The sequence below is a fragment of the Camelina sativa genome, chromosome 12, assembly GCF_030686135.1.
Source record: "Camelina sativa cultivar CO46 ecotype springtype chromosome 12, ASM3068613v1".
NCBI lineage: Eukaryota > Viridiplantae > Streptophyta > Magnoliopsida > Brassicales > Brassicaceae > Camelina > Camelina sativa.
Window position 1 is genome coordinate 40,776,619 of NC_141891.1, and position 22,034 is coordinate 40,798,652.

The window sequence follows — 22,034 nt, forward strand, 5'->3', positions numbered from 1 at the left end:
CGTAGTTGATGCTAGATATATATACTAATTATATACATGTTCAAGACAAAGTCAGGCAATGACTTGATCCAATGTAAAAGTAAACTATAAAGTCACGTCTTAATTTCTAGAGATGATTATGTGATTTATAGCATTGGCGTATCATATGTGTGTTATATCTCTTTTAGAAACCTGATGTGGGTTTCTCTTCAATAGGTTCTAGATAAAAATTGTAATAAAAATGGGTACATGTATGTCAACATATTCAAGAAGACTTAGGCCGCGAAGGAAAGGCCGTCACCGCAGATTTTCAAAACACATTTCTAGAGTGTGTGATGTTATCTCTCATCCAAATCTTAGACGGCTAAGTGATGTCGGAATCCAAGCCTCTTTTGGTGAGTATCTTTAGGAAATTGATTCCTTGTCTATACATAAGAAAATAGTTGAAGACTGTTGGATCTTCGGTTTTCTTGCAGATATTTGTCAAAACGATGCGTGGTTTGATTCCTTAAGTATTTTTTCTGACTCGGATGATGAGTTTATCAGCCTACATGAAGGTAAATATCAATTTACATATTATAAATATTTTGGTTATACATATATATATATATATATATATTTGGGTATTTAGCATTAGATGGATTTTGTTTCAGCTGATAATGTTTGGTTTGAGGGTGATATCACAAATGGTCAAATAGTTCAGTTTGAGGCCTCTTCAAGCATCGTTGATGGAAATGGAAATTACGAAGAATACCATGAGAGTTACTTGAAGATTGATGGCGGTAATACAACAAGGAAGTTTATGAGCAAACATGTGTACAAATTTCCTAATGGTTAATTTGTCTCTTATCACAGGAAAAAACAAGAAGAAACTATTAATGGACCAAACATATAGAAGCTTTAAAGGTTTGAAGGAACAAAACCGTGCCGGTCTAGGAAAAACATTGAAACCAAACTTGAGCCGATTAGTGCCAACGGTTAGTTTCAATGACAAGACCCTAAACTCCCCCACATCTCAAAAACGAAAGTCTATAGTTTACCAGGTTTCATTGAAGAGGAGATCATGCGACGGCGAAGAAGTTACCGAGCATAGTAAGTTTCAATAGACCTTGCATATATATATGAATCTTGAGCATAGTAACTTTAACATGCATGTTTGAATTGGTTTTTATCTAAAGAATCGTCCAAGAGATTGTTGTACCGTCCAAAAGCCGGATTCACAATTCCATGCTTATCCAAAGATAAGCAGCAATCTTCAGCAAGTTGGTGTGAAATACCAACTTCAAACTTTAAACTACGTGGTGAAACTTATTTCAAGTCCGTTGCTTAACTTCTCTTTTTATTTATACTATTTGCGTCGTCTAACCGGATTAAAGTAGATTTAAAAGTGTTAAAACAATTATGAATTTGCAGAGATAAACGTAAATCCCCTGTTCAAGACCAATGTCCATATACTCCAATTGGTGTTGACTTGTTTGTGTGTCCAAGGAAGATTGATCATATAGCTCAACATCTTGAGCTTCCCAACATCAAAGCCGACGTGAACCTCCCTGCTCTTCTTATTGTCAACATCCAGGTAAATAAAGAAAATTCCTTAAGATTAGTAATTAAAATCATAGCCGGGTTAGTAAATCCAGAGGAACTCAGTCTAAGCACTACTGAAAAGAAGCTTATACAAGCGTACAATGAAAAACCCGTCCTTTCACGTCCTCAACACAGCTTCTTCAAGGTTTCTTATTTAACACGTCAGACTCTTCTTTAACTGATAAACATAATTTTCTTGACTAATCTTGATTGGTTTGGTCTATCTCTATCTATATCTAGGGTCCTAACTACTTTGAGATTGATTTGGATGTGCATCGGTTTAGCTACCTTCCAAGAAAAGGGCTTGAAGCATTCAGAGATCGACTTAAAAATGGAACTCTTGATCTTGGCTTAACTATCCAGGTTTAGTGCTTTTGTTATCAATCTTTTTATTAGATACACTATATCTTGTTGTTGAAGAATGCAGAGAATTAAAAACTTGTTTTGGTAAATATAGGCTCAAAAACAAGAGGAGTTACCAGAAAAAGTTTTATGTTGTCTGAGATTGAGCAAGATTGACTTCGTTGACAATGGTCAAATCCCAACTCTTTTAGTATCCGAAGACGGAGAAACTCTTGTTTGAAAACTCCCTTTGTGATCTTCAATCTTCGATGAAGAAATAACAAAAATAAATCTGAATTTTTGTTTTGCCGAATTTGTTGTGCATCAAGAGATTTGTATATTGTATCTGTTAATGTTGTAATAATGATATGTGTTCTTTCTGTTTATAATATTAAAGTTATAACACCTGAAAGCCTTCTTCTTGAGTTTGTACTTTTTGTAACTTGTGTACACTCAGTTTCGTTTTCATGTTTATTTGCTTTTTTATTTATTTATTTAAAATTTTTAATTCATTTTCTAAGTTTTTGTACATTTCATTTATGTTTAAAAACTTTGATAGTTTTTTTTTTTTTTTTCAACAACTTTCTATCAGATTAAGAAACATAGAAGGCCGGACAAGAATATTACATGCTAAAGTATCCGATTTAACATTAGTATTACAAGTAACAATATAAGTAGAAAAATGTGAGAATAAATCTTTACTCCTCTGTTTACTGTCTCTACTCTCTAATACTATGAGAATTATCTTCAAAAAAGACAACTTAAATAGGGGAAAAATGTCATGCTCTTTTTTTTTTTGGTTTTTAGATTCCTCTAAAAATGACAAACTTTTTGTTATTGTTTTTCCTCTATTACATCATATAACGAAGAGGGCTCAGAAACATTTTTGGATATATATATCGGATTTTACTAATTTTCCGTAACGTTTTCTGTTTTTTTTTGTTTCCCTCTTTTGTCCAAAAACAATGAAAATTGGACTTTTTGTCTTCTTGGTAGTTCGACTTTCCGTTTTATCTGTCATCTTGTTCTGCAAAACAAAAAAGATGGTTTAGTGAACTTATCTGGTTATTTCCGGTTTAGTTATGCTCTTGTTAATTAGTTTTTTTTTACCTCTTTGGAAGTGGGATTTTCTGACAGCTTGCCGTATATTACTTTCATTCCTCTTCAAAATCTCATCAATCTTTCCTGATTTAAATATCAACGGTCCTGATATGCTTTGTTTTCCAAATTCTTGATGCTCCTGCAACACCAACACCAATAATCACAAATATTTAACTTCAACTATATTATAAATCAATTCACTTGAATTAGAGGTGTCAAAACGAATCAAAATCTGCATAATGAACCGAAGGCTACCCCACCATCTGGTGATATTTCAATTTTTGATAATTTTTTCAAAATTATTTTAAAGTAATCCTCATAATTTTTTTCAAAATTTTTGATAATCTTCTTTTTTTGGTATCAATGTCACGAAGAGCACTTACTAAGTTTTTCTTTGGAGAATCCTCCTCTCTTTGGCTGAAATCCAAACCAGAACCATCAAGTGATCCGTGACGTTCGCCAATACGGCTAAGCTTACTCTCACTAGGAACCTCCTCGATAACATCATCATAGTTGTCTCCTTGGACCTCCCATACTGAGTCATTATCTGGTTTTAGATTCAAAAAAGTGTTCTTGGCAAATGCAACACTTGTTCCACTCAATTGGCTTCTTGAGCTGGGTTGATAGTAGGTAAGAGTGGAGATATTATCAGGATCTTTCCGTCTTTTCACGGCCCATGAAAAGCCACTGGCCGGTCCCGTGGTCATTGGGAGGTCAGAGACTTTGTAGTAATTTCCTTGTGTTGTTGTGGTGGCTCGAGATGCCTCATTTTGTATGTTCTTAGCCTCAACCGTGTCCTGCACGTTAAAACCTTACTTGAGACTCAAGAAATATAGCTGGAAGAGGATTTTTTAATAGAGAGCAAGAGAGAAAGAGGGACCTGTCTTATTGGTAACTTAGCGTAATTCTTTGGATCGTATTGTGTTCTATTTGGTCTTTTGTTTTTCCTGCCAACTCCAGAATCTCGCAACTTTAGGTTTGCTCTTTTCCTGCAAAAGAATGTGCAATAACAGTTATGAAACATAAACAGTTTTGGTAACTTCAGTTCTCAAATATGCAACAAGCTCAAGGAAGAAGAGCTTGAAAAATGGAAGACGCTTCAAAGTCAAGAGAAGAATTCTGACCTGCGCATATCGTCACGATATTTAGCATCCATTTCTTTGTTTGGTGGATATTTAGGCAACGAAGAAGGATCACACGCATAAGGCCTCGTTAAGAAGTACTGAGATCAGATTGAGAAAAATCAGAAAAGAAAACTTAAGAGGTGAATAGAAATGGGGAAATGGGAAGTTGAAAATCTTGCTTTCACCTCAGAGTTAAGCGCAGAAGAAGCAGTGCCACGCTTGTCAGGTTCCATTGAGAGCAAAGTTTCTAGTAGAAAAACGCCACTCTTTGATAACTCTTGGCATCGTTCTCTTAGAGTGGCTTCATAAGTATGTTGTGGTTTGAAGGATGTTGCGTGGGGAAGCTTAGTTCTTTTCCAGAAGCTATCTGGTGGAGATCCACAAAGCTTGTAGATCTTATGCAATTGTTCAATCTGCAAAAACAAAAATGGAATATTAATAAATAAATTAAATAAAAAATATTTCAACTCCGAGCCAACTCCTAAGACAATTGCTTTTACCTCAGTTCTGCCTTTTAGGATTGGTTTCCCCATGAGAATTTCAGCAAAAACACATCCCACACTCCATAAATCGATTGATACTCCATAACTAGTGGAACCCATAAGAAGCTCGGGAGCTCGATACCACAAAGTCACTACACGGCTTGTCAATTGATTTTTGTTCGTAGGTGTTATCACATTTGCTAGTCCAAAGTCTCCAAGCTTTAGAACTCCTTTATTATTCACCAAAATGTTTGATGCCTTAATGTCTCTATGGATTACGCCACGCATATGACAATGCTCTAGTCCCCAAAGTATTTGCTGCATGTAACATTTGATCTGGTATATATACAAGAATCATATTAAAGAAAGTATTTCAAAAACTTTATTTATCAGAGAAATATACACATATTCCGGTTTTGTTGTACCTGTGACTCGGTGAATATGATGTCGGGATTCGAGGATAAGCCGGCAAGATCATGTTCCATATACTCAAAAACAAGGTAAATGCTGCTAGATGCTCGAGACGTGACTATGCCCTCAAGTTTCATGATGTTTGGATGGTTGAGTTTCCGTAAAATCAGAATTTCTCTTGCCATGAACCTAATGCTCTCTGGTTGGAGATTATCAAACTTTACCTTCTTCAAAGCCACCATTTTCCCCGTTGCTACTTCCCGTGCTCGAAACACGCTACTATATGTTCCTTGTCCAATCTAACACCGTACCAAACAATATCTATCAAACACATAACCCAAAAAAAAAATTGTCATCTGGGTAACTTTCTTGGCAAGAAACCATATGTCTTACCTTCTCCAACTTCTGGAAGGCCTCAGCCTTTAGAGGAACCCAACCATGGACAGCCTCAGAGGCAGCGGAACAAAGCCAAGCCGGCCAACCAGCAGCAGCTTGCTCAGCCTCTAAACTCCTGTGAGATAATCCGAGGCTCACACCACCTCTCAAATCAGAACCGCTCAATCTCCTTGATTTTCTTGAACGCTTGCTATTGTGACTCGCCTCCAACGAATGATCAATAAGAACTCGACTTGTAGATATCAAGCCGGGCTCAGGGACCGGTGAGGGACTCTGGTCCGTAAAACATGACACATTCTTGGAGCTGATGCAACCCATTTGTTATAGGGAAAAAACTTGTTTCCGGATATGGAAACGGGTCTAATATGGGGGAATTAAACCCCACATTAGGCCAAAAGATGAAATGGGATTGCAAGACACAAAGACACAAAGAAGACGATGATGAAAAAAGGAGAGAAAGAGGAACAAAAAATCACATGACAAAATTATTAAAAGTAAAAGGAAACCATTTTTTTTTTGTTGAATCTTCTTGTGAAAGAGAGGTAAGGGAAGCTGCAAAACACAACCGCATAAACAGCAAGAGAGAGAATTATGGGACCAAAATTGGGTAATAATCTTCTTTTTTTTTCTTCTCTTTGCAAAAGAGAGAGAGAGAGAGAGAGAAAGAAAAAGACATATTTAGCTTTGTCACCTGTCTGACAGAGAAAGAGAGAAGACCTAACCGACAGGTTAAAAAGCTAAGAAGCAATTAAGGTAGATTAGTTAGTTAATCTATCCCAAGTTGTTCAGATGTCTTAACAAAATCAGAGTTCTTACAAACACTTGATAATATCTTCTATGTACAAAACAACAGAGTTCTCAAAAAGCATATTTACCAGAAGGTGGGGTTTAAATACTAAAGCAGTACAATGATGATAATTGTTGGTCAGGTGCATTGCTTTAAAGGGTCTTCTTCAGTCAAAAAAGAAAACTTTAATTCATACAAATTCAGCTGCAGAAAAAGAAATATATGTTTATGCATTTTCCTTGTTTTAAGCTTTTCGTCTTTTACACATAGGTAAATTTCACATAGTATTGTGGGAGATCAAAATATTTGATTAATTAATTTTTACTTTTTATAAGTAATCAAAATCAAATGAACGTACGTGATTGAAACTTTTTGCTTACCTAGAGCACGTTAGCTGTAATGTCTCTCACACATGGAGAAGTGACCTGATTGAAATTAAAAGAAGCTAAAAGAAATTGTCATCTTGATCAAGATATTATTTACTTTTGTCTATTTCCCCCTTGTCATTCATTTCAATGATTCCATGTACCACAATGATACAGCATTGCATCATCGACCTTCCTATGTATTGAGAAATTTGGGGATAGTCTTCGTTTTGCATCATCCATAAAGAAAAATATTTTGAATGGCACTAAATATATATTTCATTATGAGAACCAAAAGTGCAGAGAGATATCTAGCAACAAATGATCCTAAACTCATTCATAATGCTGAATACTCCTGGACCAACCTTCTTTCAAGCTCTTAGTTCCCTTGCTAACCGACTCAGCTATAGGTGATGAGCTGCCAACACAGCTACAATCCACTACAAACAACCTAGGATAATTTATAATTAATTACAGTGCTTGCATTACACTAAGTCATTAACACAAGACTTTTCAATTTACACTCGTCATTCCCCGAAGATATATACTAGTATCTTAAGGCATTTTAATCCAACCTTGGTGATATACATTTCTGGTTTTATCTTCCCCGAGCACTACTTGTTTTGAAAATGTCTTTAACATTCTCATATATCGATCTTATAACAAAGTCCGGTTACCAACACAAAAAAGAAACTGAAGCTCAGATTCTCAAATACTTATTTTTCAAAGAAAAATGAAGAAAATGTTATTTATTAGTTTTATATCAAGCGATTGAAAGAAACACAACAATGGAGGGAACATAGACACTTCGAGCTAGTAAGAGATAGGCCTGGGCATAAAAATCGTACCCGAATACCCAACCCGGAACCTGATCCGAAAACCGGGTTCGGGTTGGGTTCGGATTTGCTTATAAAACCCTATTGGGTTCTATTTTCTAATACCCGTGGGTTCGGGTTAGGGTCGGGTAATACCCGGTACCCGTTTGGGTACCCAACAAACCCGAACATATAAACATATTTATAATATTTATCATTAATATACTGCAATTACCCTAAAGTTATGATTATAATTTTGAATATTTCATTTAGTTTTATACCTAAATATCAAAAATAATCAAAATATCTAAAATATATTGTCACATAAGTCAAACTTTAACTAAATTTATTTAAATTTAATTAATTTTAATTATACTTTTTCGGGTACCCGGTAGTTCGGGTACTAATTGGGTTCTGAAAATTGTAACCCAAACCGACCCGAACCCGGTACTACCCGAACCGAACCACACCCAAACATAGTAAAATACCCGAATGGGTTCTATTTTCCATTACCCATTAACCCGAACCCGAACGGGTAATACCCAAACCCAAACGGGTAACTCGAATGCCCACCCTAGTAAGAGAGCTTGGTTAAACAAGTTTGTCAGTTTTCACTTTACATAGCTTCACTGCGTGCCGTTTTTATTCTCAAAAATTTAACACACTGTGTAGTTCTGGTAATATAAACAGAAACGGCGTGAAGTGTTCTTATCCTCTCTCTCCTTCAAAATCTGCTTACAATTATTTGAAACACATCAAACATTAATGAATGATTTACGTCACACATGATTTACGCCAATCAAATCAAATCACAAATTATTATGCTTCAATCTCGTTACAAACATTACTGCTTATTTTAGATTCAATACAATAAAAACATACAACTTTTCTCTCCAGCACTTACACATCAGTAATTTTGTGGAACATGAAACTGCCACATCAGCTTATTTGTTTACCAATGAAAACATTTCATTAATACAGCTCATATCTCTCAGACAATAATAATTATTTTTTTTGTTCCAAATCAGTTTTTCCAGATTTTTAGAAACTAACACATTATTTAAATTGTGTAACCAATTAAATTATATAAAATAATAAACATCATCAATAATTTTCAATAACAAATGTTTAAATTTATAGCCTAAATTTAAACTAAATGAATAAATCATTTACAACTTTCAAAAATATAATAATATCAAACAAGTATATTAATTATTGTATGTCTATCAATATTTTTCAAAAATAACAAGTATACTGCTAAATTGGCAGAAAATGCAATTTTTATTGAATAAATATTAAATATTGTAAGCAACTTAATGATTAAAAGAGTTTGTAATATAATGGTTATTCGGTTTAATATAAATATGTTTCCTTTAAACTCATGTCGATATACCAATAACTCTAATTTGTGACATTGAATGAAAAATCAATTGTTGTATGAGTTATTCGATTTAATTTATCACTATACATACAATTCTCAAAAGTGGTACTATATATTACATTTCTCCGGCAGTTTTGATGAGGTTATTATAGTGCTAAGGTTTTGTTGTTCCCCTGCATAAGTGCATATTACTGGAACTGAGACAATGTCTATTAGTTTTTCTTTTGCTAAAGGGTTTATTGGAAAATGATTCTTAATTGTAGACTTGGATTAGAAATAGAGGTAGACTTGGTTTATAATTAGATACACATTTGTAAAAAAAAATTGAATTAACTTATTTTTCTCTATATAATTGAGTTTACTACTTTACTTTCTTCCATATGTATGTTGTATTTGTATGTATGTACTTCATCTCCGCTTTATGTTGTTTACTTTTCGTGAGTAACCTTAACACATGAGAGTGGTACCCAACACATATACAGTATGAAGCGTTAACTCTTCAGGCCGTACATACTAATAAATTACATAGGTTTGAGAATTTAGACTCAAAAATTGCTTTAATAGATCTTGTTACGACACATTCATGGAAAAAAAAAGTACTAAAACTAGAAGTAAAATGAAAAAGAAGAAAGTGACACTTGTTTTTTGCCGCTTTATAGAAATACAATGCTTTATAGAAGAAATTCTCAAATTCATATTTTATTATAATTCTCAAAATTTCCAGGTTTTTTGTTTATTTTTCAAGGAAACATAGTATATAAATTACATAGGCTTGAGAATTTGGACTCAAAAGTCTTTGCAATAACTAACGGCTTTAGATTTTGTTATGACACATTCATCATTCATGTGTAGATAACCCTTAATCCTTTCTATTATTCTTAAACTATATAGCAGTAAATATAAGATATAGAAATTTCATATATTTATCGACCATCTTTTCTCTATAAATAAAGTATTTTTCATTCTAGATTAATTGAAAACGTAGCAACTAAATAAATGAATTTATTATTTGGGTTTAAATAAAATTGAAAACAAACTCGAATGATTTTTTAGATTTAGTTACTCCTAAGTTTGATTGAACTATAAAACAAAAAACCAATAAATATTCAGATTGATTTTGATTTCACTATCCTTCGGCGAAAATAAAGTAGAATAATCGAAATTAACCATAACTGAACTAAATGTCGACTTCAATTCCTTGAAACATTTAACTCGAACGAAGAGATGATTACATATGCAATTTAATTTTTATCAACACTTCTAAAAACTAAATTGTTATATCGAGTTTATAAAGTTGATTATAGAGAAATTCTTTATTAATGATCATTTGATTATTATCAATACAATAAAAACACAATACGTTTCTCTTGCTTACACATCAGCATTTTTGTGGAACATGAAGCTGACACATCAGCTTATTTGTTTACCAATGAAAACATTTCATTAATACAACTCATATCTCTCAGCCAATAATAATTATTTTTTTGTTCCAAATCAGTTTTTCCAGATTTTTAGAAACTAACACATCATTTAAATTGTGTAACCAATTAAATTATATAAAATAATAAACATCATCAATAATTTTCAATAACAAATGTTTAAATTTATAGCCTAAATTTAAACTAAATGAATAAATCATTTACAACTTTCAAAAATATAATAATATCAAACAAGTATATTAATTATTGTATGTCTATCAATATTTTTTCAAAAATAACAAGTATACTGCTAAATAGGCAGAAAATGCAATTTTTATTGAATAAATATTAAATATTGTAAGCAACTTAATGATTAAAAGAGTTTGTAATATAATGGTTATTCGGTTTGATATAAATATGTTTCCTTTAAACTCATGTCAATATACCAATAACTGTAATTTGTGACATTGAAAGAAAAATCAATTGTTGTATGAGTTATTCGATTTAATTTATCACTATACATACAATTCTCAAAAGTGGTACTATATATTACATTTCTCCGGCAGTTTTGATGAGGTTATTATAGTGCTAAGGTTTAGTTGTTCCCCTGCATAAGTGCATGCATATTACTGGAACTGAGACAATGTCTATTAGTTTTTCTTTTGCTAAAGGGTTTATCGGAAAATGATTCTTAGTTGTAGACTTGGATTAGAAATAGAGGTAGACTTGGTTTATAATTAGATACACATTTTTAAAAAAAAAATTGAATTAACTTATTTTTCTCTATATAATTTAGTTTACTACTTTACTTTCTTCCACATGTATGTTGTATTTGTATGTATATACTTCATCTCCGCTTTATGTTGTTTACTTTTCGTGAGTAACCTTAACACATGAGAGTGGGACCCAGCACATATACAGTATGAAGCGCTAACTCTTCAGGCCGTACATAGTAATAAATTACATAGGTTTGAGAATTTAGACTCAAAAATTGCTTTAATAGATCTTGTTACGACACATTCATGGAAAAAAAAAGTACTAAAACCAGAAGTAAAATGAAAAAGGAGAAAGTGACACTTGTTTTTTGCCGCTTTATAGAAATACAATGCTTTATCGAAGGAATTCCAAAATTCTTATTTATTATAATTCTCAAAATTTCCAGGTTTTTTGTTTATTTTTCAAGGAAACATAGTATATAAATTACATAGGCTTGAGAATTTGGACTCAAAAGTCTTTGCAATAACTAACGGCTTTAGATTTTGTTATGACACATTCATCATTCATGTGTAGATAACCCTTAATCCTTTCTATTATTCTTAAACTATATAGCAGTAAATATAAGATATAGAAATTTCATATATGTATCGACCATCTTTTCTCTATAAATAAAGTATTTTTCATTCTAGATTAATTGAAAACGTAGCAACTAAATAAATAAATTTATTATTTGGGTTTAAATAAAATTGAAAACAAACTCGAATGATTTTATTGATTTAGTTACTCCTAAGTTTGATTAAACTATAAAACAAAAAACCAATAAATATTCAGATTGATTTTGATTTCACTATCCTTCGGCGAAAATAAAGTAGAATAATCAAAATTAACCATAACTGAACTAAATGTCGACTTCAATTCCTTGAAACATTTAACTCGAACGAAGAGATGATTACATATGCAATTTAATTTTTATCAACACTTCTAAAAACTAAATTGTTATATCGAGTTTATAAAGTTGATTATAGTGAAATTATTTATTAATGATCATTTGATTATTATCAATACAATAAAAACACAATACGTTTCTCTCCAGTGCTTACACATCAGCATTTTTGTGGAACATGAAGCTGACACATCAGCTTATTTGTTTACCAATGAAAACATTTCATTAATACAGCTCATATCTCTCAGCCAATAATAATTATTTTTTGTTCCAAATCAGTTTTTCCAGATTTTTAGAAACTAACACATCATTTAAATTGTGTAACCAATTACATTATATAAAATAATAAACATCATCAATAATTTTTAATAACAAATGTTTAAATTTATAGCCTAAATTTAAACTAAGTGAATAAATCATTTACAACATTCAAAAATATAATAATATCAAACAAGTATATTAATTATTGTATGTCTATCAATAAAAATAACAAGTATACTGCTAAATTTACAGAAAATGCAATTTTTATTGAATAAATATTAAATATTGTAAGCAACTTAATGATTAAAAGAGTTTGTAATATAATGGTTATTCGGTTGAATATAAATATGTTTCCTTTAAACTCATGTCGATATACCAATAACTCTAATTTGTGACATTGAAAGAAAAATCAATTGTTGTATGAGTTATTCGATTTAATTTAACACTATACATACAATTCTCAAAAGTGGTACTATATATTACATTTCTCCGACAGTTTTGACGAGGTTATTATAGTGCTAAGGTTTTGTTGTTCCCCTGCATAAGTGCATATTACTGGAACTGAGACAATGTCTATTAGTTTTTCTTTTGCTAAAGGGTTTATCGGAAAATGATTCTTAATTGTAGACTTGGATTAGAAATAGAGGTAGACTTGGTTTATAATTAGATACACATTTGTAAAAAAAAATTTGAATTAACTTATTTTTCTCTATATAATTGAGTTTACTACTTTACTTTCTTCTACATGTATGTTGTATTTGTATGTATGTACTTCATCTCCGCTTTATGTTGTTTACTTTTCGTGAGTAACCTTAACACATGAGAATGGGACCCAGCACATATATTGTATGAAGCGCTAACTCTTCAGGCCGTACATAGTAATAAATTACATAGGTTTAAGAATTTAGACTCAAAAATTGCTTTAATAGATTTTGTTACGACACATTCATGGAAAAAAAAGTACTAAAACCAGAAGTAAAATGAAAAAGGAGAAAGTGACACTTGTTTTTTGCCGCTTTATAGAAATACAATGCTTTATAGAAGGAATTCTCAAATTCTTATTTATTATAATTCTCAAAATTTTCAGGTTTTTTGTTTATTTTTCAAGGAAACATAGTATATAAATTACATAGGCTTGAGAATTTGGACTCAAAAGTCTTTGCAATAACTAACGGCTTTAGATTTTGTTATGACACATTCATCATTCATGTGTAGATAACCCTTAATCCTTTCTATTATTCTTAAACTATATAGCAGTAAATATAAGATATAGAAATTTCATATATGTATCGACCATCTTTTCTCTATAAATAAAGTATTTTTCATTCTAGATTAATTGAAAACGTAGCAACTAAATAAATGAATTTATTATTTGGGTTTAAATAAAATTGAAAACAAACTTGAATGATTTTATAGATTTAGTTACTCCTAAGTTTGATTGAACTATAAAACAGAAAACCAATAAATATTCAGATTGATTTTGATTTCACTATCCTTTGGCGAAAATAAAGTAGAATAATCTAAATTAACCAAAAAGACTATATAAAAATTATGTGATTAAATTTGTATAAACTACAAAATAATATACCATAAAATTAAGCTACATTAATATATCTCCTACAACAAGTAAATAAAATAAAGTTTGAGATTAGTGTTGATAGTGATTTTATATATAAGAACACCAACTAATGATAAATTGAACAATATATAAGTTCCAAAATTGAAGGTTTTATATTATAGTTTAAAATCAGTGACTTAAAAATTATTTTGACAATATTAACCTAATCGCTCTACTAATAATATGAGAAATTGTTAGTAATACATATACCATTTTTTGGTCAATTTCATTTTTGTCCCTTTTTGCATAATTACAATGTGTTAAATTGATTTGTATTATTTTTTTATAGGTTTGGATTCTCTGTTTTACCTTAGGATATAGTTTTAAAGGGTATGTTTTAATATTTGGAGTTTAGAGTTTAGAATTTAGTTATTTTGTATATTGAAAGAATGTATTATTAGAAATGGACAACAAAAGTTACTTTTGCAAAAGGGTAATAAAAAATGGTATTTTTGTAAATGTCCCTAATAATATTAAATAATACACAAAACGAGACTAAAGTAAAAATATGTCTATGTACTTTTACAAATAATAACTTTTATAACAATAAAAATACTATATAACAATTATGTTGTTAAATTTGTATAAAATACAAAAACAAACACCACAAATTCAAACTACACTAATATATCTCTCACCAAAAGTAAAGAAAAGAAAAAAAAACATATATTAGGGTTAGTTAGGCTTTTTATATAATTAAGTCTAATCGATTTAAAAGTAAACATTTATAAATCATACTAAACTTAAGATTTATTTATTTTTATTTTATTAGTGCATTTTTATATTTTACTATTGAATAAACCATAGTTTTACAATTAATCCAATTCCAAAAATATATATTTTTAATAATTCAATATATCTGAAAGTAGTTACAAAAAGTATCCCGCGGCGTAGCGCGGCTTTAACCTAGTTATTACTTAAGATATGTTTACACATTGATGTGTAACAATGACACGTGTAACGTCGTCGATGTGGGTATTATTGTAAACACAAAGCTCCATAACTAATACTATTGTAAACAGTTAAATATCTATATCAAAGCCAAGAACTCTCACCGTCTCCGAATCCCAAAACCCGATCACGATGAATCCAACCCAGCAACCCGACCCGATTTACGATATCGTGATACTCGGAGCATCCGGGTTCACCGGTAAATACGTCGTCAGAGAAGCACTCAAGTTCCTTCAAACACCGTCTTCTCCGTTAAAGTCTCTAGCTTTAGCTGGTCGTAACTCGACCCGGTTAACCCAATCACTCCAATGGGCCGCCCGCCCGAACCCGCCTCCTTCCTCTGTCGATATCCTCACTGCTGATACATCTGACCCGGATTCACTTCGTCGTCTCTGTAGACAAACCAAACTCATCCTCAACTGTGTTGGACCTTTCCGTATCCATGGCGATCCCGTCGTCTCCGCTTGTGCTGATTCAGGGTATGATTTTTCTCAACTGGGTTTAGTTTAGTGTGTTAAAGTTTGATGCTTTTCTGAAGTTTTGTTTCAGTGTTAAGTAAAGATCAAATCTTTAAGGTTTTGTGATCTTGAGTTTTTGACAAATGATGAGCTTCTTGTTAAGTTTGATCTCTGATTAGGTTTAAGGAACGTTTACGATTGTAGCTTGATGAAGAGGTGTAATCTTGTTAAGTATGGTTTGTTTGTTTGATAGGTGTGATTATTTGGATATAAGTGGTGAACCTGAGTTCATGGAGAGAATGGAAGCTAACTACCATGAAAGAGCAGAAGAAACTGGCTCTTTGATCGTTTCTGCTTGTGGTTTCGATTCAATTCCTGCTGAATTGGGTCTTCTCTTTAACGCCAAACAATGGGAAACTCCATCTGTTCCTAACCAGATCGAAGCGTATCTCAGCTTGGAGTCTGACAAAAGAATTGCTGGAAACTTTGGGACTTATGAGTCTGCGGTTTTAGGTGTAGCTAATGCGGATAAGCTTAAAGAACTGAGACGTTCAAGACCAAGAAGGCCTAGACCATCGGTAAGTAATACATATAACGTAGTGTGACATTGAATCAAATTCTACTTGTTTCTTTAGTTAGGGGTTGATTAAGGTTGTTATGTACATTCGTTGTTAGTAGGCTTTGGCTTATCTTTGAACTTTGGAATGTATTTGCAGATTCATGATCCTCCAGCTAAAGGACCAACACTAGAAAACCAGAAGAAGATTGGTCTTTGGGCTTTAAAGTTACCTTCTGCTGATGCAGTAGTTGTTCGTAGAACACTCACAACTCTAACAGAGAAACCACATGGACTTCCTGGGCTTAACGAAAGTCCTGAGCAGATACAAAAGAGAGAAGCATTCTGGTCATCGATCAAGCCAGCTCATTTCGGTGTAAAGATAACATCCAAATCTCTCTTTGGGATATTCCGATACGTTACACTTGGAGTATCCCTTGGTCTGCTTTCCAAGTTCTCCTTTGGAAGATGGCTTCTTTTAAAATTCCCTTCAGTGTTCAGCCTTGGTTGGTTCCAGAAGAAGGGTCCAAGTGAAGAAGAGGTAGAAAGCGCTACGTTTAAGATGTGGTTCATAGGTCGTGGGTACAGCGAAGAGAGCTTAGCTTCACAAGGAAACACAAAGCCTGACATGGAAATTATTACAAGGATTTCAGGACCTGAGATTGGGTATATAACCACCCCCATAACACTTGTTCAATGCGGTTTGATAATCTTGGGCCAGCGTGAAAGCCTAGTTAAAGGAGGAGTCTACACACCTGGCATTGTCTTCGGATCAACTGATATCCAGCAGCGACTTGAAGACAATGGCATATCCTTTGAGTTGATTTCAAAGAGCAAGCCTCAAGCATAAAAAGAGATCTCTTCTCCTGCTTTTCTATTCTGTTTTTAGTTGTTATGTTTCTCCATCTAATTAGCTCGAGTTCGAGCTTCAAAGTCACAGTGAAGACAGTTTGATGGTAAGTTGTATTGCAGTAATAATAAAACCGTTTACTTAACTTTTGCTATGAAAGATATGTACTCAAACCAGAGTGTCTGGTTCTTAAACTGGAAACAGTAGACCGTCCTTATGAAAAAATGGAGGCTAAGAGAATCCCATAAAATCATATTACTGTCTATCATTTACCAAAACTGCAGTCCCTTCTACCAAAAAGAAAAATACATTGTTTGAGAAAGTGGTTCTTTTGCTGATTTTGTTTGATAATTTCCCGTTTGCCTCTGCATTTGTACATGGAAAACTCTGTTTTCAGCCTTTGATCAGTGTTTTCTAGGTATCAGCTGATCTATCCAGGCCTCTTTTGTGGCTGTCTCAAGTGTTGAATCCAATGAGCTTCAACGGATTCGATTTTGAAAGAGCTGAAAATGAGGCTTAAGAAATAGAAAGGTCATCGCGGGAACGAAACTTCTCAAATTTTGAACTAGCTGGGCCAAAGAGTAACTCCAAGCTAAAATCAGGACCAGAGATTGATCTTCCGTTACCACCAACTTTGTCTAGCTCTCCTATGGAAAACTGCAGGAGCAAGAAATGGCCATTGATACAAATGTCAAGAGAGAGAGCATTTGCTTAAAAGAATTGTATAATTTTACCTGAAGCAAGCCATTGGTTATAAAAGCTGTGTTGAAGCAAGTATAGAAAAGGCGGCTTCCAATCATTTTCTGGTAGAATGTGATGCGTATGTCTCCACTCACCTGTCCACGAATCATATTATGACGAACGTATCAACATCTTGTCAAAACAACATTGTGAAGAAGATTTGGCTTTGCGCGACTTACTCTCACAGGTTTGTCAAAGTAAAAATCAAGACATGTTTTCTCGTCAATGATGGAACTCTCTGTATCCATTTGAACAACAAGATGTGGCTCTTCTCCATCTGTTACTTCCTCATCCTCTTCTTGATTCACATGAGATATATAATACCGTGGACTCGAGCTTCTACAATACCCTTTCTTGAATTGTCTACAACAACCTCTTGCAAGTTCTACAGATGGTCGATACATCTCATTTGGAACCTAACATCAGATACAGAGTTTGCTTTGCATCAATGTTTATATTATTATCAAACAGAATCTGCAAATGCATCAAAAGTGTATATATCATTACCTCTGAGACCACAAAGAAGACAGAATCAACGTTAGCTGTATCATAAAGTCTAATCCTCAGCAACTCTCTGCTATCTTCTTGAGGTAATTTAACCTCCGGAGGTCCCTTTTTACCAAACGAAAGTAAATCTGACCAATATTTCACATAACGACGTTGGCTTGGTATTGAGACCTGTCATGGTACCGTGTCAATCAAGAAAAGCTTAATTCTCTATTAATCCAAAGCTAAATTAAGGACTTACTCCATTATTGTTTGTTGTTCTTCTGCTTGCATACGTCTCAAGAGCGTCTTCAGCTGACATTCCACCATAAACTAGGTACGCCGATACCATTAACCCTGTTCTGCCTTTTCCTGCCTGCAAAAAGTACTATTAGAATCTGATAATTTAACAATGTGGAAGAAACCGAGTTTTGATTTTGAGAAAATATACCATGCAATGAATGACCGCGATGTTCTTGGGATCTAATGTGATCCAAGAATAAACACTTTCGCAGAAAAGTTGGATCATTTTGAGAGATGGAACATGATTGTCATCGAACGGGAATCGTTCCACGCGGCCATAGAAGTTTTCTGGATCATAAGATTCCTCTATGCATAAATTATAGACCTGCATGCAGGACCCCAAAATGTTTAGAAAAAGGTTGATCAATTGTGTTGATTTGATGTTTTGGTTGATCAATTGTGTTATTGAACCTTATAGTGATCAGGATGTCGCATATCGAGCACGGACTTGACTTGCCAAAGAGGGTTTCTATAAACTGCTCTCATTCGTTCAGCAGGAAAAGACATTGCCAATAATTTGTCAGAGATGTAAGACATGTCAAGATCATATCCGCCGATGATTAACCGTCTTCTTTTCTTGGACACCAAGCTACGTAGGTAAGAACTTGTGGTTAGGTAAGTCAGAATGTGAACCCTCGTTAGTTCTAGAGTTGATTTCTCTTTTACAGGCCCTCTTGAGAGCTTGAGACCCATTCTGCAAAAAGAAACATATAAATTAGGTTAGGTACCGTACGCCGCAAGGAAAGTGAAAAGGTTTTGTAGATTTGAGATTATTAAAGGGTTTATTATACCTGAAGAATTATTGATCATGAAGTTGAGGAAGGGATTTTTTCAGGTTCCCAAATTGAAGGAATTGGGAACCCGAGAAAGAAGAAGATGTCGAGAGGTATACAAAACGAAAAACTTTCAATTATTTTGGTGAAAATGGGTTTTGTTACCTAAAACAGAGATAATGTTTCATTCATAGCTGAACAACAACGGTGCAATCCCATTTTTGGAGGTCCTGAAATTTAGCCAAGCTTCCCCTTTAAATTTAGGTCTCTCTCATTCTCTCTCTACATGTGGCTGTTAGTTTTGGCGGGAATGTAAAAAGGGTATATACGAAGAATGATCATTTTGATTCTACAATTCTCAAGCATTCACCTTTCTTTTCTGTAAAGATTGCATTAGTAGGAACAAAACTATATATATATATATTGCTTTGGTGCAAATATTTACATGATTCTGATAAAGGCCAAAAAATGAAGATTTGTTGGTAATGAATCGTATTTTATCAAAATCATGTAGAATTTCCTATTTGAATATTTTTCCCCTAGATTTTGTTTTTAGAGTTCTATAAAAGGAGAGTTGCCATCAATATAATGTTGTAACTTCTAATAAAGCACAACCATCAAAATCAATTCAAAACTTATAATAAAAAAATATTATGGCAAAGAGACGCAACTTTGTAAAAACCAGTGTTTAAAGTATTATAAATATACTAGATAAGGCCGGCGTTATTACGCGGGTAAAAATTTAAATTTTTTTTAGAAAATTGTTGAGAACAATTAAGTAGTAATATATATGTTTTTAGATTTTATCTTGTAACATTTTAATATTGAATATGAAACTTTCATATTTTATTTTAATACTCTCACAGTCCCATTATATAAGAGTTTTTTAAGGCTTTTTCTCTATTTTATAATATTTTCTCAAATTTTTATGTACAATTTTTATTAATATAACAATTTATGACTATTTGAACTATGCAATTTATGACTATTTGAACTATGCCATATATTTTTAGGAAAACAATCTATTTTCTCATAGAAAGTATCACATCAAGCTAGATAGAGCTCAACCTTTTATCACGTGTTAGTTGTCCCTGAGAAAGTAGTTCTCCATCTATCTCTCCTTTCCCCCACATATTTGGGTTTAATCGGTTTATGAACTAAATCCGATAGAAAACAACTCAAACCGATACCAAACCAGTTATATCAATTTATTGATTTTTAATAGGAAAAAAGATACTCAGCTACACGAAGTATTGTTCAATACATGGCAACACATCCCAACTTTAAAAATGTATTGCCAACTACACGAAATATATGTATTGCATAGTCACATATACCAACTATATGATGACATGTGCTCAACATCACAACCATCTTATTCCGGTACACTGTTCATCAGAATCCGATGTTGACCAGTATTGACCGGTGTTGACCGATGTTGACCAATAAAAATATGCTTTTTTAATATTAGAAACCAAAAAAAAAATTGTTTCCATCTTTAATGTATTCATTCTTATAATTATTAATTTTAATTTTGAAGCTAAACTAATAATTAAATAAAAATTATTAATAATTATTTTGAATATATATATATATATATTAATTATATATGTATATATTAATATTTCTACAGTCAAATATATTGTTTTGCAAACTCAATTTTTTGGATCTTCTATATATTAAAAATAAATATTGTGTGTTTTTGTTGTTTACAATCAAATATATTTCTTTTATTAAATAACAAAAAACATTGTATTTAAATAAATCAAATAATAAGTTGATGTTTTAAATTGCAATAGAAAAAAAAACTAACTATTATAAGAATGGATGAATTAACAGATATATAATATATTTTTATATTGCAAAAATTAATAAAAGTGAAATGAAAAATCATTAATAATTTTTTCAGGTATTAAAATTTTTATTTACCATGAGTATATAACATTTTTCAATAATTCTAATGATTTTGATATGTATTGGGTTTGGTTCTAAGTATTTTTGTTGTAGAAATATTTGTTGCGGTTGAGAATATTAAATAATATTAATTTTATATTTAGATAAATTAAGTAAGAAGTTGATGTTTTTAAATTAATAAAGTTAAAATAAATAGTTTTCTTATTTGATTTATTATAACAAGATAATCTGGTTTGAATTTAAGTTTTAATATCTTATGAATGATTTTTATTTCAATTTCAGTTAAGTTTTGAAATTGAAAAAGATAACTATCATAAGACTAAATTAATGGAATTATATACAATATATCTTTATTTTGGATCCATATATGTTTTACATTATAAAACACTATAAATGATTCATAAATAATTCAACTAATTTTTTTTGTTTGGTTTCTAACATTAAAACAAAAAAAAAAATTGCATATTTTTATTGGTTAACATTGGTCAACGCCGGTCAACCCCGGATTCTGATGAACAGTGTACCGGAATAAGATAGTTGTGATGTTGAGCACATGTCATCATATAGTTGGTATATGTGACCATGAAATACATATAGTTCGTATAGTTGGCAATACATTTTTAAAGTTGGGATGTGTAGCCATGTATTGAACAATACTTCGTGTAGCTGAGTATCTTTTTTCCTTTTTAATAATATATAGTTCATGTCTACTTCATTCTTCTCCTTCCTTCTAATTTCAGATTGTGTTTATTTGAAAAATAAAAATTATTAGTTCATGTCTCTCTTGGACTGTTATGATGAGTTTTACATTTATTTTGAATTTGCATCCTTAAAAATTAATTCATGTCTCTCTTTAACAATTGCTAAGAAAGAGAAGATCAAGGTGAGTTTTCGCGGAGATTTTACAGTTCACAAAACAATAATCTAATTAGCCGAACCCAACATCTCAATTATTAAATTTGTTTTATTTGAACTCTTTCTATATTCATTTGATTACTTATCTCAAAATATGAAAAAAATACAAAACCCAGAAAAAAATCAACACAAACCACAATGCCAGTTTCAGCGATGAATTCTCGATTTGGGTTTAATCAAAGCCGATGAAGCTCTGTTATGAAGCAGATCAAAGCGTAGAGGTAGAATAAGACAAAGAGATGAACCACTACGAAATAGATCTATAGCCAGTTAGCCACCAATCACCATCACCGGTCACCATCATCGGAGAAAGCCAACATAAGAAAATCATCATGTTTTTTTTTCTTTTTGTATTTTTTAATT

The 22,034-nt window shown here is 32.1% G+C and overlaps 3 protein-coding genes and 1 pseudogene across 4 annotated transcripts; 2 read left to right on the forward strand and 2 right to left on the reverse strand.

Annotated features, from left to right (window-relative positions):
- Positions 1–86: 86 nt before the first annotated feature.
- LOC104732905 (uncharacterized) lies at positions 87–2,327 on the forward strand (annotated as a pseudogene). Its single transcript, XR_015574567.1, has 7 exons — positions 87–374; positions 456–536; positions 633–1,071; positions 1,158–1,296; positions 1,393–1,708; positions 1,804–1,926; positions 2,021–2,327. The product of XR_015574567.1 is annotated as an uncharacterized LOC104732905 (transcript).
- A 344-nt stretch (positions 2,328–2,671) lies between these two features.
- LOC104732907 (cyclin-dependent kinase C-2 C) lies at positions 2,672–6,421 on the reverse strand. Its single transcript, XM_087478509.1, has 9 exons — positions 5,417–6,421; positions 5,038–5,322; positions 4,631–4,948; positions 4,316–4,543; positions 4,131–4,228; positions 3,887–3,995; positions 3,390–3,803; positions 3,016–3,145; positions 2,672–2,932 (listed from the first exon to the last, which is right to left on the reverse strand). The coding sequence occupies exons 1-9, from the start codon at positions 5,735–5,737 to the stop codon at positions 2,916–2,918; spliced, it is 1,920 nt and encodes a 639-aa protein (XP_087334635.1). The 5' UTR covers positions 5,738–6,421; the 3' UTR covers positions 2,672–2,915.
- Positions 6,422–14,645: 8,224 nt separating this feature from the next.
- On the forward strand, positions 14,646–16,684 carry LOC104732909 (putative mitochondrial saccharopine dehydrogenase-like oxidoreductase At5g39410). Its single transcript, XM_010452511.2, has 3 exons — positions 14,646–15,154; positions 15,387–15,711; positions 15,850–16,684. The coding sequence occupies exons 1-3, from the start codon at positions 14,808–14,810 to the stop codon at positions 16,537–16,539; spliced, it is 1,362 nt and encodes a 453-aa protein (XP_010450813.1). The 5' UTR covers positions 14,646–14,807; the 3' UTR covers positions 16,540–16,684.
- LOC104732908 (phosphatidylinositol 3,4,5-trisphosphate 3-phosphatase and protein-tyrosine-phosphatase PTEN1-like) lies at positions 16,656–19,051 on the reverse strand. Its single transcript, XM_087478831.1, has 8 exons — positions 18,861–19,051; positions 18,481–18,763; positions 18,218–18,394; positions 18,029–18,142; positions 17,788–17,958; positions 17,460–17,696; positions 17,274–17,375; positions 16,656–17,196 (listed from the first exon to the last, which is right to left on the reverse strand). Exons 2-8 carry the CDS (start codon positions 18,760–18,762, stop codon positions 17,056–17,058), a joined length of 1,224 nt encoding a protein of 407 aa, XP_087334957.1. The 5' UTR covers position 18,763; positions 18,861–19,051; the 3' UTR covers positions 16,656–17,055.
- Positions 19,052–22,034: the final 2,983 nt, after the last annotated feature.